Below are 14,969 nucleotides of genomic sequence, written 5' to 3' on the forward strand. Positions count from 1 at the left end.
AAAAGGGCCAAATGAATTCAAATGATTTCTGAAAAGGAAGAGGACAATTTCCATTTCAAAAGCCCCAAAAATAAATAAATAATAATCAGAAAATAAACACACACACACACACACACACACACACACACACACACACACACACACACACACACACACACAAACACACACAATGCAGTGCACCAGGTGTGCTGCTTGTGTGAATGAGTGGTCTAGTCTCCAAACACACACACACACACATATGTGTACATACAAACATACATAGGCTACACACATATAAATCCTGGAATAAAAATGGAAGCATATACAAACACATATGCACCCACACACACACACACACACGTGCACACACAATACATTTACTGACACGGGCATACACATGAGGAAACTCATACACATACACATGCGCACACGTCCTGTGGCCCTCCCATTTTAGAGAGAAGGGACAGAGCTTCCTTGCAATAATTTATGCTGGTCTCCATGGCAACTTGCTGGTGTCTTAGAAGCCAGTGATGGATCAGGTTCTCTGGGGTTGGGGGTTGGGGTGGTGTGTAAGGGGGGCGGGTGGGGGTTTGTATCAGGGAAAGTATCCTATGATCTCAGGGGTAGAACCTTTTGCATTACCTGCATAGTCTGTTAATGACCCCGTAGAGATGAAACAAACGCACACACACAACCCCATTAGAGGTCACCTCCGAGGAAACACTCCATCGAACGGTCCATTCACGGAGGAAACGGATTCCAGGGCTATACCCGTGTTTCAGTTAGAGCTGGTTTTACATATTATGGTCTACTCGTGTCCTCCTTTGAGCTGTTTATGCCAAAATGATCTCACGTGTGCGCGCGCAAACACACACACACACACACACACACACACACAAGCACATGCGCGCGCACACTCACACAGCCACACACACAAATACAGGCACGTGAATACTTGGCACTCACCTGGCCACGACCTCATTGTCAACTTTCACAATGCAGTAGGGATCGCTAGTGCCCGACCTGGACGGAAGAACCGACACAACACCCAGAACTATAAGAAGTTATCCTACCACGGGGTAAGGGGCAAGGAAAATGTGCAAATGGCGAGTTAACTGGCAAAACACGAATCAGTCCAAGTGGCAGGCATCTATTAAACAGACCTTTTTATAGACTTTGTAATATACATTTTTATTTTTAGGCTATGTTTTTCAAACAGCTTGGTCGAGATATAGCCTATTGTATTCCCAAAGCTTCAGTGCAGGGTAAATACCCCAATAACACATTCACTTTGTCCTGTTTTATTTTTCTTACACCGTAACAGTTTTCGAAGATCAATGTGTTACAGTAGGCTATCCATAGCATTCTCAGAAGATAGAGGTGATATGACAACTTACACATCTTTCGCCGGCAGATTCCGTCCTTCAACTATACGAAAATAAAGTGACGTATTCTTAGCCATGGTTCAATTCGGCAAGAAGCAACAGGATTTCAACTTCGCCTCATCTCCATCCTCGCAATTCTCTCGGCAGTCCACTGCCACTGCTGTTAAACGCGCTGCGCATCGCCTTGAGGTGGAGAGGACGCGCGTAGTGCGGTAGCCCACACAGTGACCCTCCTGGATGAAGTTATTTTGCAAACGATTGATTCTGGTCACCAGAGGTCCACCAGTCCGCCTTCCCTCAAAACCTGATAACGCCTGAGATGTGGAGCACTAGCGCGTAACAGTGGGCAAAGATATTTGGTTTGATAGCCCTAAGACAGCCCTCTCAGGAAGGAGCAGACCTTTCACCATCACATGATATTCATTAAAGTTCGAAGTGGCAAAATTAAGGCATCATGCAATTTGCCTCACTAAACAAATTAAGGCTGGCCTCCAAGGAAACGCTTTTAGACAACTTGCACAATTCTAAAAATGAACATAGGGTGATCGGCACTGTTGTGATAATAATATGATCTAAACAAGACAATCTGTTGCTTGATAACCTTAACATAAAATTGCTGTTGGAAAAAAGCGGCCCTTCAGTGCGAGCACTGTTGAAAGAAATTACGAGTGGAGCGCTTACACTATTTTGCGCCATCTGCTGGTAAATATAAGTCAAAACTACAAGACAACGCACAATATAAAACCAATCACTGCAAAACTGTTCAACAGTGTTCACGTTTTAGTTAACTCTTAGAGTAAGAGTTACTAGAATGTTGGCCGTACGCTTAAAGCATTATGAAGTAAACGTGATTTGGACCAGGTTCCTGGCATTCAGGCATATTCAAAGTCAGCTATTTGATCTTAGGGTCCTAACAAACCACTAGGAACCTCCAATCAGCGAGCTTTACATTTCCTTTCTTTAACTGTGTAGCTCATTGAGCAGCAAGCCACCTCGATAAACAGTGTTATCAAAGATTAAATCTTTGGTGTTATTGACTGTTCATTATTGACCGAAATGGATACATACCGGAGTGTCTCCGATCAGTTCGTTGACTCTACGAAACAGCAAGAGCGCCATTATTATTTGCTATCCGAGCTCCAATCCCTTGTCAAAGACCTCCCAAGGTAAACGCACAGGACCTAACTTTACACTGAACATTGGACCTAACATCAGGTTGTGCTAGTTGACAGTACTTTCCTTACATTTAACATCATTACTAAGATAGGGGACCAAATAGACGATTGTTAAATATTAGCTGTTACTGCTGGCTGATAATTAACCCAGCATAGGCTAAGGTTAAACTAATTTCACTTTTAATTAGAGGCTATTGTTGCAATGTCTGCACAACATTTGTAGTCAGTACATGTTCTCCGGGGCTTATGTCGTACTGCGCTCTGCGACTCTGTTTGCCAGCTCCTTCCAGCAGCGCCTGTCCTACACTACTCTGAGCGACCTGGCCCTGGCGCTCATTGACGGCACCGTGTATGAGATTGTCCAGGGCCTGCTCGACATCCAGCACCTGACGGAGAAGAATCTCTTTAACCAAAGACAGAAGCTGCATACTGAACACAGAAGTGCGTAGGGTTGAAGTGTAAAACTATGTAAGGCAAAGTGTTTAGATATGTGCTAATGCCTGTTTTGCATCCTGTCTCACTGTTGCTCTTTCTCTCCTTGTTTCCTCTGTATCTCAGTACTTAAACAGGATTTGATGCGAAAGCACAAGCAAGCTTTACTGGTCTGCAAGTCTCATAATCTGGCCCTCCTGAAAGCAACTCAGCGGACCGAGACAGAGGTACAAACATCATTGAAGAGACCGGAGTAAGGCTGTCTATTAGCACTTCTGTTCTGAGATTATATGGAAATGCACCTAACTCCAGTCAGAAAACATATTTTAATGACACACAACACAACAGGGGAAGGTTTTGGAAAGCAAGTTAAGGGTTTAAAAGAGGTTTGCGCTCACACACAGGCACACGCAAACATTGAATGTGACACCCACTCACTTTCAAACAGGCAATGCAATGCCTCACGTTACCCTGCTATGTGTGTATGTGTGTGCCTTCAGGCTCTGGAACAGCGTGTGCGGGAGGAGCAGAGGATGATGGATGAGAAGATCATCGCTGAGATCGACCAGAAGGTCCTGGACCAACAGAATACGCTGGAAAAGGCTGGCGTTCCCGGCTTCTACATCACCAACAACCCACAGGTCTGCCCCCCTGTCTGCCAAGATTCAGACTCACTGTGTAGTAGTCACTTAAAACTTGAGACAACAGACCTCCATGAACCCATCTCACCTTTCCAGCTTAGATTTGATTGGATAGATTGTACATGTACACAGTTTTTGCATGAGATGCCTCCTCATTGAACTGCCCCTGTTTGTTCCCTACACTTCCACTTCGACCACTCTGAAGAGCGAGGGGGAGCTCAAGTGACTCTGCATTTGTAGAACATTACTAGTACCTCTCTAACGTGTCAGGGTCACGTAGGGTCAGGTGCCATGTATCTGAGACGTCATGAAGTAGCATTTTGCGTCAAACAGGTGTGTGTGTGCGTGTGCGTGTGCGTGTGCGTGTGCGTGTGTGTGTGTGTGCGCGTGTGCGTGTTCTTTTCACAGGAAGTGACCATTCAGATGAATCTGCTTGAGCTGGTACTCAAGCTCCAGCAGAAAGAGATGCAGTCAGGAACCCTACCCTGAGACCCTCTCTAGTGGTCGTTTGTGGGACTGCATCCGTAATGGATCGACACGTTCCTGCCGGGAGCCTCTATGGTTCGTAAAAGTGCTCACTGCTCTGGTAGCACTGATGGCTCACAGAAGAACAGTTGACAGCAGAAAGGACACCAAAAAGTTGGCAGATTTAGAATCGACTGTTCAAAATGCCCCCCTCCAGCCAACTGCAGTGGGTGAGGATGCAGTGAGGTGTGGGCACGAGACCTGCAGGACTCTGAGTTGTGGGGACATCATCTTCAGCGTTGTGGAGGGCTCCTTAACCGGCTTGTCTGTGATTCCCCACACCAGGCCAGGCAACTGACCACATGTCTGGTTTTGGAACATTGAAGTGAACTGACACTGTTAAGTCTGCTGCAGGACTTCAGATATTCTGATTCTTTATTTTTGAGTTCTGAAACCCTTTTTGTTTTCTCTGGAGATGTCTAGAGTGTTAGATTACTCGATATGTTTTTGTCGGCTAGTTAACCAGGTACGTAAGTAGAGCCTTTCACCTCGCTGTGTGTTCATGGCTATTGCAATAAATACATAACCCATGAACTGTGAGATGTTTTTCAGTTGCTGCCCTGAGCCAAATAAACATGAGACTAGAACTCTGCTTGGATTTGATACTGAATTAAGGATACACTATTAAGGGTAAAAAATGTATACACAATGAAGCCAAATACCTACCAATAATATGAATGTTTTGCATGTTTCTGTACTGTTCAGTAGTTAGCTGATCCACCTCATCCTGCTCCTTCAGTGGAGAAGGAAGCCCTCTGTACAGCCTGATCATAAACCTAAAAGATTATGGATATGTACTATTCATGCTAACCTCTCTATGAGTATATATACACATATATATTATACACTTCATGGTCAACTGGTGAGTCATGTAATGAAAATGATATCTAGATCTATATCTGCTCAATATCAGTTACTGCATCAGAATAATGTTTTACTTGTAGAGAAATATTCGACTGACAAGTTGTTATACACAGGACATGATCGGGGGATGTTGAGGGTTATCTCCATAGAAATGTATGTATATATAAAATGTACAGGTGCAATGCTAGAAGTTGATTTGAATTCAAACAAGGGATACTGGCCCTACTGAAAAGAATATAACATTAGCTTTTGGCACTGGTATTTAGTTAACGGTATCTCCAAACCCTCAAGGAAAGGCCATGCTGCATCAGCTGAAGCAAGGGATTGTGGGGCATAGAGGGATACACAAATATTGGTAGTTTCTCCATCGCTCCCTCAAAAGAGCTGCAGATGCCAATACCATTTGTTCCACAAACAAACTTGCAGAAGGAATTAATGATGCTGGCGCACAGCTGATCTCAAATCAGGTTTTCTTGAGCGCATGTCATGTTATGCTGTCTGTGCCATGTGCCCTTCTACTCCACTCTGTGTATGACTGCGTCCCTGCTTCCCACTCACTCTGCAGTTTAGTACACCTCTGACTGATTCTCTCCTCAGCCCCAGGATTCAAGCCTGGCTCTCTCCTCACCCACAATATGTAAGCCTGGCTCTCTGGCTCAGCAGCCACAGTATGTAAGCCTGGCTCTCTGGCTCAGCCACAGTATGTAAGCCTGGCTCTCTGGCTCAGCCACAGTATGTAAGCCTGGCTCTCTGGCTCAGCCACAGTATGTAAGCCTGGCTCTCTGGCTCAGCCACAGTATGTAAGCCTGGCTCTCTGGCTCAGCCACAGTATGTAAGCCTGGCTCTCTGGCTCAGCCACAGTATGTAAGCCTGGCTCTCTGGCTCAGCCACAGTATGTAAGCCTGGCTCTCTGGCTCAGCCACAGTATGTAAGCCTGGCTCTCTGGCTCAGCCACAGTATGTAAGCCTGGCTCTCTGGCTCAGCCACAGTATGTAAGCCTGGCTCTCTGGTTCAGCCACAGTATGTAAGCCTGGCTCTCTGGTTCAGCCACAGTATGTAAGCCTGGCTCTCTGGTTCAGCCACAGTATGTAAGCCTGGCTTTCTGGCTCAGTCGGTGCAGAGTTATCTTGCCATTAACGTCAAGCACTGTTCATGTGCCTTGTTCTGTCTGCTGTTCTGGTTCTTTGGATTTGGACTGGATTCCGGTTCTTGTTCTGGTTAAGGTTATGTATTGTATTGATCCAAGTACCTGAAATTCTGTGGGGGAACTCCTTTGTATTGCTTCAAGTTTTGCTACAAAGGTGTGGTAAGGAAGATTTTTTTAAACCGGTCAGTGCAGCTGTCTCTGCTTCTATTCTGATGGATGAATGCTCAGTAGCTTTTTTTGTCTTACAAAAGGTACAAAGGGCCCAGTATCCATTAATGCTGTAAATACAGTACTGTAGATACTAACGATGGTGTACAATTGGAAACTAGTGTAAAAGAGAACACAAAACAAGAAAATAGCAATGGGAAACGTAACTTTAAAAAAGAAACTTCAATTTAATTATTTAAGCTGAAGTAGGTACACTTTTATTTACATGTATCACTTCAATTGCTGTAATTGATCTGGTCGTCTTCCCTTAATCTTTGTACAATATTTCTTGTGTGGCATTTAGTGGTGAAGTGAATTGCAAGAAGCTGAATACCCTTCCCTTTACAAGCGTGTGCGAGTGTCTACAGCGGCCATAAACATTGACTCCCTGGAGTCATGCCTAGGGTTGGGCCTAGGGTTGCCGAAACAATAAGGGAGGTAGAGGCAAGACAATTTCGTTCAAACAACAGAATTTATCAATTAACTTGAATGAACTAGTTCTCCAAAAGGACAGCGGAACAGTCAATCGTGTAGTTCAAAGAGCCTCTCTCGACATATCACGGAAGCAGCTCCTATAAAGGCCACGGCTGCTCACCGGTGTAGCTCCTCAGCTGATCAGGAGCGGCCCCGCCCACACGCACACCTGAATCCAAGTGCTGGGGAGCAGACAATCAGAAATATAACAGAAAAGGCCAAGTGGGCGTCACAAGGACCCACTCCTATGTAGACTGAAGTGCTCGTTCTAAGCTATCAAAAACAACATTTCATAGTTACAGGTAGATATGCACTAATGAAAACATAATTATTCTACTGCTAATCATCACTAAAAACTACACACTGTAAAGCAAGCTAAAAAGTCATCATGTACATCATGATTAACTGACCCTCAACACTAAACACATGCCTAACATAATAAAAAAAATAATCAAATGTAATTACTACTAATCAGTGGTGTCAAAAGTAAACACATTCGTTACTCAAGTAGAAGTATTGATACTGGAGTTTAAAAAGACTGGTAAAAGTTGAAGTATCCACTTAACCTCTTTACTCAAGTAAAAGTAAAAAAAAGTACAGGCTTTAAAAAGTACTTAAAGTAAAAAGTAAAAAATAAAAATAAAAAAAGCTTAATTTAATAGCTTGCTACATGGAGCCCAAGACATGGTAAAAAAATTGTCATACAAAAATATAATAATGCTGTCAAAGACAACCAACTCGGAGAGCATGTTTTTCTCAAACTTTATTGGAATTCAAGTAGACCTCCACCCCATTTGCACATTCGTCTCTCATCAAGGGCCTTTTCAACTAGGTTCATAGTCTTCACATATTCTACCAGAAATACAAGCTTGACAGGAGTTAACCTGTTAAAATGACAAATAAAAAACTCAAAATGTCATATTTATTTCATGGAACACCTTCAATTCAATAACAAACCAATAATGTGATGCTAATCATCTGTAATGAGGGCTAGTAAATATACTGTATAGTGTTTTGTAGCTTTTAAATTTAAAGTGAAAGAATATAGATATAGTTCAGCTTTAAAAATTAAAAGGGGCAGGTACACACATGGGTATTTTCAGTGCACTGTAGACAGCTGTAATGGCCTTGTTGGACTTGTTCCCTTAATTTTTTTTTGCTTTGATTTTTAGAAAGTTACCGAGTTGCACTGTATAATGTAAAAACCCCATTATTGTAACTGAAAAATATGCCTGAGGATTTGCACGGTGTCTGAGCCACCTATCTAATGTTATCATGCTACTAGCTGCTAGCCAGTAGCAATTCTTACATGGTTCTTGGGTTCGAAAAGTTTGCACCGCATTCTCCATAAGTCCTTTTTGCTCCCGACGATTTCGAACAATTCTTTGAGGTAGGGCCATAGGAAGGTATTTGTAACTTCAGTAACCATGTCATACAACGTCAGAAAAGATTGGCTATTGGCAGGTTTAATTAAAGCAATGGGGAAACAGAAGGTCAACCCCTTTCTCGTTGCGTTCTCTCGATTGCAAAAATTATCCTTGAGCGCCATCTTCTAGAATGGACAATCAGAATACTTCACCTCTGAACTGGAGAGAGTTATGCTCAAACAATGGCAAAAATGACCATTTAGTAATGTGTTGTGATGACGCACGGCCTATAATGGAAGAAACATAATTTGACAATTGGATGACACTTCATTTCTACATCACATTTCTACGTTTGGTTCATTAAAAAAAAAAAAACTTGACTGACCTACATAAGATTAATATCGATGGTTAACGTATGTAACTTAGTGTGTAGGCAGTGTGTTTTAGTGGCTAAAAGTGTGGGCAACTAATGGTATTAGTGTCACGTATAACTTCATTCGTGGCATCGGAAACTGTATTTGTAACACTATCACACATTGTATACCAATAGGTTTTTGATTGTCAGAATGTTGGAAAGGCTTTTGCAAACGTCGTCAACATTTTCCAAAGCAAAGAAATTAAAACGCTAGACAGCGCCCGGGGCTTGACCCTGCAAACTGCAGGAGTGTTTCTCCGTTGATGGGCAGAAGTAACCTCTGAGCTAGCCAACGCCGGTTACATGCACAGATAGGAAGGTATTTGTAACTTCAGTCACGATGTCATACAACGTCAGAAAAGATTGGCTACACGTTACAACCCGGAAGTTTCGTTTTACTCGCGTATTTGAATTGCACAAGTTGCCACAGTTAGAGTAAAGTAGCCTACCATTTGTCAAGAATGGCGTCAACACCCTAAATAGGCTTTACTTCAAGTGGAATTAACGCTCATTGTGTTGTCAACTAGTGATCTGTATATCGCTGGAGTGGTGCGTTGTCATGAAAGGATCAGTAAAATTGTATGTAAGACATTTCAGAAGTTGTTAAAAAAGTTCACCTTTGTCCATCCGTTAATGTTCCGGAACCTTGTTTAAAGGATCGGGTGTGTCATAGTGTTTTTCTGAACCTAACTACAAACAAAAACAAATACCAATTGATGCATATGCGCTTCGACTGAGCGCTATTGAATAAATACATTTCCTGGTCTTTGAGCGTCATCTTCTGGCAGTTTGAAGTACTGTCACCGAAAGTGGAAGCCAGTTGCCCCAGATTGACAGACGAAAACATTGCTATTTGCCAGAAACTATGCCAGCCTGAAACAAAAATTGCTTATTTTTGGTTATGCTATGTGGGAATACCTAAGAAATGATGAGCTACAGTGCACACACCTGCAAACACACACACACACACACACACACACACACACACACACACACACACACACACACACACACATATACTTTGAGTGCACTTTAGCTTGCTTGAAACTTTCATGACCTCCATCTTTTCCACACTCTCTCTTTAGAAGCCATAGTACTGGCCCTGCACTGAATGTTATTTTCCTATGATATGACCATCAATGGCTCTCGGATCTTAGCTTTGAGAGGCTGTAGATGATAAGATTTCTATCCACCAGCCTTTGACTGTATCATTTCAGGCTGTCCAGAGTCCCTTTTGAAACCGTTTGCAGTGTATGGCATCATCCGACAGCCACGATTAATCAATGGATTTGAATGACTTTTAGTTGTGTTCATTGTGCTCATGCTGCTCTGAACTCCTAAAACATACACATGGCCCTATTATTCCCTCTGTACTCTCACTTCTACCCAATTCCTCTGTTCTGTACATAAAGAATGTATATATTGCACCACTGTGCATATACACTGTAAGCTATAGGACTAATAAACTTATTCTACACTTTAATGTTATTATTTTCTTGCTCCTCTGGTTAGATGCAGAATTGCATTTGACTGGCTTTTTAACTATACTCTGCAAAGTTACAAAGTTGCATCTGGTCTAATCCAAAGTCATTCTAATATATGGTGTGTTCAGCATAGAAAAAAGGATAAGAAAATCGGAATACGTCACCTCTAAAAATTACCATTTTATATGTTGTAATGGCCCACGGCATATAATGGAGAAAACCTAAGTTGACACCTGAATGACCCTTAATTTCTACATCACGTTTCTACGTTTGGTTCATTATATTTAACTGGCCTACGTCAGAAAGATATACATGTTTAAAGTGTATAGGCAGTGCGGTTAAGTGGCTACACTGTATATCAATACGTTTTTATAGGCTATTGTCAGAATGTTGGAAAGGCTTTTGCTAACTACGTAAAAATGTTCCAAAGCTTCTTGCTTCCGAAATTAAAACGCTGGACAGCGCCCGAGGTTCGATCCCACAAACTGCAGGATGTCAAATCTTGTCGTAGATTGGAAGTAACCCCTGAGCTAGCCAACGCCGGTTACTAGAGCAGATAGGATTAAAAAATATGTACATGATTTGAAAAATTATTGTCTATATAGTTTCTTACAATGTCTTTTACTGCCACTTCTTTATCTTTTTTTTTGATTACCTTGAGTATATTCAAATCTACTAATGGTAAAGGGAAAAGCCACGGAGGTATAGGAGAGATTGTAACTGTTGAACAGTATCTCAACTTGTGCAACCCTATGTTCTCTGCTTTTGCATCACCAACCCACCCAAAGCTCCAATGATTGGACTCATTGTGTTCCCAGCAGTCTTTTAAGACATGTTTAACTGGGTGGCTGTCATCATGTCCCCTGATATTAACCCAGTATGCCAACATCAACTGAACCCGTCTTATTCTAAGTGGCATCTCACCCATTTCCACCTGCATTGATGACACTGGGGATGTTTTAAAGGCCCCACTACATATCCTCAAGGCCTGTGCTTGCAGTACCTCCAGTGCTTTGACATTTGACTCTGCTGCTGACATATATGCAATGCATCCATAATCAAAAGTAGACCTCATAAGAGCCCAGTATATGTTTTGCAGAGCTGCTCTACTTGCTCCCCATGTTTGTCCTGATAGGCAGCGTAGTATATTAACTACCTTTTTACATTTACTAACCATTTTCCCAAGATGTACCTTCCATGTCAACTTTACGTCAAACCACATCCCAAGGAATTTAACGTTCTTCATTTCTTCTAGAGTTTGGTTATACAATTTTAATGATACCGGTGTTATCTTATGCTTTCTGGAGAAGCATATTACTTGAGTTTTTGCTACTGATAGTCTAAATCCCCATTTATTTGCCCATTTTTCAACTTCAATTATGGCATCTTGCATTTTTGATTTGACATATGTTTCATTTCGACCTCTAAACCATAATGCTCCATCATCAGCATATAAAGATTTTCCAATTTTCTTGTCAATTTTAGAGAATATGTCATTTATCATGATGTTAAATAACAGTGGGCCACACACTTCCTTGTGGTGTCCCATTCTCAACCATGTGCGTTTTTGAAAATTCTCCACCTACTCTCACTTGTATTTCCCTTTTACGCAAAAAATCTGAAATCCAATTATATGTATTACCCCCAATTCCCAATTCTTGCAGTTTAATGAATAAACCCTCTTTCCACAGCATATCGTATGCTTTTTCAATGTCAAAGAATACGGCTATTACCACCTCCTTATTAGTTTGTGCTTTCTTAATGTCCGCTTCTAAACATAATATTGAGTCCATTGTGTTTCTACCTTTACGAAATCCACTCTGGTATGGAGAAAAAAGTTTTTTGCTTTCCACAAAGTAAGTTATTCTGTCATAAATCATTTTTTCCATTACTTTACATAATTGGGATGTTAATGCTATAGGTCTATAGCTAGAAGGGTCGGACGGATTTTTCCCTGGCTTTAAAATGGGTATTATAATGGCAAGCTTCCATTCTGTTGGCAGGTGACCAGTTTCCCACACTTTATTAAAAAGTTGCAGTACTATTTCCAGATTATTATCTGTCATATTGTCTAACATCTTATAACATATCATGTCTCTCCCAGGAGTAGTTTGTTTGGCATTACCAACCTCCTTCTTCAACTCAAATAAATTAAACGGTAAATCTAATGGACTTTCTGTTTTTCCTTTCTTTCCTAAAATATCAAGGAAATTTTCCAACACTTTGCATCTATTTACTTGTGCCTCGTTAGAGAGGTTCTCAGAACTGTGCACTTTCCTAAACGTCTCAGCTAACATCTCCGCTTTTTCTAAATTACTAACTGCCATTACATCTCCACTGCTTAACACAGGTAATTCGTAATTCTTTCTAATCCCTCCCATTCTCCTTATCATACACCATACATCAGATAATCTCACATCTCTTCCTATACTATTGCAGTATTCCCTCCAACAGTTACGCTTGTGTATTTTAATTGTTCTCCTGACCACTGCCTGAGCCCTTTTATACTCTACCCAAGCATCCTGGGAATGATATTTCTTAACATATTTAAACGCTTTGTTTCTTTCTTTAATTGCTTTACTGCACTCATCATTCCACCATGGTACATTCTTACAGGTTCTATTTCCTTTACTTTTAGGTACTGTTTCCTCAGCTGATAATATTATTTAATTTACCAATGCATTATTAAATTCATTTATTTCTATGTCTTTGATCTTATTGAGCTTCATACAGTTAACTGCACAAATAATTTGAAACTGTTCCCAATTCGCATCTTCTATTTTCCATCTTGGAATATTTTTAATCCTTTCCTGCCATCTCTCTACCCCAATTTTAACTAATATAGGGAAATGATCACTACCTATTGTAGTTTCCTTATCTACCTTCCATGTACTCCTACCTGCTATTGCATTGGACACAAAAGTTAAATCAAGCACTGACTCAGAATTATTAACACTATTATATCGTGTACCCTCACCATTATTAAGACACACCAAACTGTTCTCATCAATATATTCCTCTAATGCAAGACCATTTGCATCTGTGTTGTTACTTCCCCATAATGTATTGTGCGCATTAAAATCCCCACACCATATTACCTCACTTAGTGTTGTTCCTACAACACTTCCCAGTATGCTACCATCTATTTTTTGGCAAGGATTATAGTAGTTTATAATACTTATAGAACCTTTGTTGGTCCATATTCTAATTATAACTGATTCATTCTTGTCATGTATCTGTGTGACTTTATAGTTCAAACCATTCTGTATAAAAGTTATTACTCCTCCCCCTTTACCATTTTCTCTATCTCTTCTAACTGTTGAATATCCTTTTACAATAAAATCTAGTTCTGGTTTTAACCATGTCTCTTGTACACATATAACATTTGGTTTCTCTTTAAATTCTTCTATATATTTTTGAAACTCTTGACCATTAGCAATCAGGCTTCTAGCATTCCATTGTAGTATGCTTATATTTATCGCCATTTAATCTACCCCAGAACTGTTCTGAGTAGATTGAGTGGCTACACCAAAGTTGTCTCTAACTGTTTCCCAAATCATTCCTCTTAAGGTACCTTTCAGCTGCCTTCACGATAATTGTAATTCTCTCAGTACGACTTGATGTCTGTGCTGAACAATTTATGACCTCCACCATAAAAATCACAAAATCATTTTTACTTACATTTAGATTTTCTTTCTCCAGTTTTTCAACCTTTTCACATGTATTATTTTCATTGCTCTCATTTTGCTTTGATACCATTTCCACTCTGGGGACTATGCGTACTGCTTCAGAGTAGCTAATTCCTTCAGTTTCCTTTACTCTTTGGACTTCTTTAGCTCTTCTACTAAACTCACATCCTTGATATGCTGCGCTGTGCTCCCCTCCACAGTTGCAGCATTGGTTATGTTCTTTGTCACATTCGGCATAATCATGCTCACCTCCACACTTGCTACATCTTTTCTTGCTCTTGCACACCGCCGCTATATGTCCGAATCGTTGGCATTTGTAGCATCGAAGTGGAGGAGGGATATATAATTTTACTTCGTACCTCATAAAGCCAACAAAAACCTTATCTGGCAATGTTTCCCCTTCAAACGTAAGCATAACAGACAGGCTATCACAAATGTCTCCAAAACGTTTTGTTTTTAGCCGTTTAGCATCACATACTTAAATGTGCTTAATGCTTCCTATAAACGCATCCATCTGTATGTTTGTCGGAATGCCGGTGATTACTCCTCTGGTTAGTTTCTTGTCATAAGCCTTAGAGCACTGCACTGATTTACCATTCATTTTACTCAACTTCATTGTTTTCCTAAGTTGTTCTTCATCTTTACAAAAAAACAGTAGCTGTCCACTTCTCAATATTTTGGCGCTCCTTACCTCCCCAATTTCTCTGCTTAGACATTTAGTAAGCTGTATAGGACTCCACTCTTTAAACGTTGCACCTTCTTGTCCTAATTTAACAAACACCTTATACTTTTCCCCATCATCCTTTAACAAATTATACTCAACACAATCATTGTTTCCTTTCCTTTTCTTTTTACTTTGACCATTACTCCACTCCTCGTTACTCTCGCTCCCTTCCAACTCTCCATTACTTCCTACTTCGTCACTTCCTAGTTCCTCCATCTCCTGACCATTCTCAGCCCAGCTGTTGCCAACCGCCCGAAGAGCAGGTTCCGGATTCAGTTTCCGCAGAGGCCGTTTACGCCCCATCTCCACCAGCTTCACTCATTTGTTCGCCTCTGTTGTCTTGTTTTGCGTCATGCGTAAAGAAGATGGATAGCCCTAACCAATGAGTGTTATGGGTTTCTATGCTTCATCCAATTGACCCTTCCGCGACCACTCCCCAAAACGGTAACTGATCAATCATA

The 14,969-nt window shown here is 41.1% G+C and overlaps 2 protein-coding genes across 2 annotated transcripts in view; one reads left to right on the plus strand and one right to left on the minus strand.

Moving 5' to 3' along the window:
• Positions 1 to 1,441, minus strand: part of rasal1 (RAS protein activator like 1) — a gene marked incomplete at both ends in the record, with an annotated part of 50,140 nt that extends 48,699 nt beyond the window's left edge. The window contains 2 exons of the mRNA XM_080853889.1: positions 946 to 1,002; positions 1,377 to 1,441. Of these exons, the coding sequence (XP_080710015.1) occupies positions 946 to 1,002; positions 1,377 to 1,441 (122 nt within the window). The remainder of the gene's footprint in view (positions 1 to 945; positions 1,003 to 1,376) is intronic.
• Positions 1,442 to 2,420: 979 nt separating this feature from the next.
• Positions 2,421 to 4,546, plus strand: dgcr6 (DiGeorge syndrome critical region gene 6; the record flags this gene model as incomplete). Its single annotated transcript, XM_080853475.1, has 5 exons — positions 2,421 to 2,530; positions 2,820 to 2,980; positions 3,098 to 3,198; positions 3,472 to 3,612; positions 4,021 to 4,546. 5 exons carry the CDS (start codon positions 2,421 to 2,423, stop codon positions 4,099 to 4,101), a joined length of 594 nt encoding a protein of 197 aa, XP_080709601.1. The 3' UTR covers positions 4,102 to 4,546.
• Between the last annotated feature and the right edge of the window lie 10,423 nt (positions 4,547 to 14,969).

This window comes from Sprattus sprattus (genome assembly GCF_963457725.1).
Source record: "Sprattus sprattus genome assembly, chromosome: 16".
Lineage (NCBI taxonomy): Eukaryota > Metazoa > Chordata > Actinopteri > Clupeiformes > Clupeidae > Sprattus > Sprattus sprattus.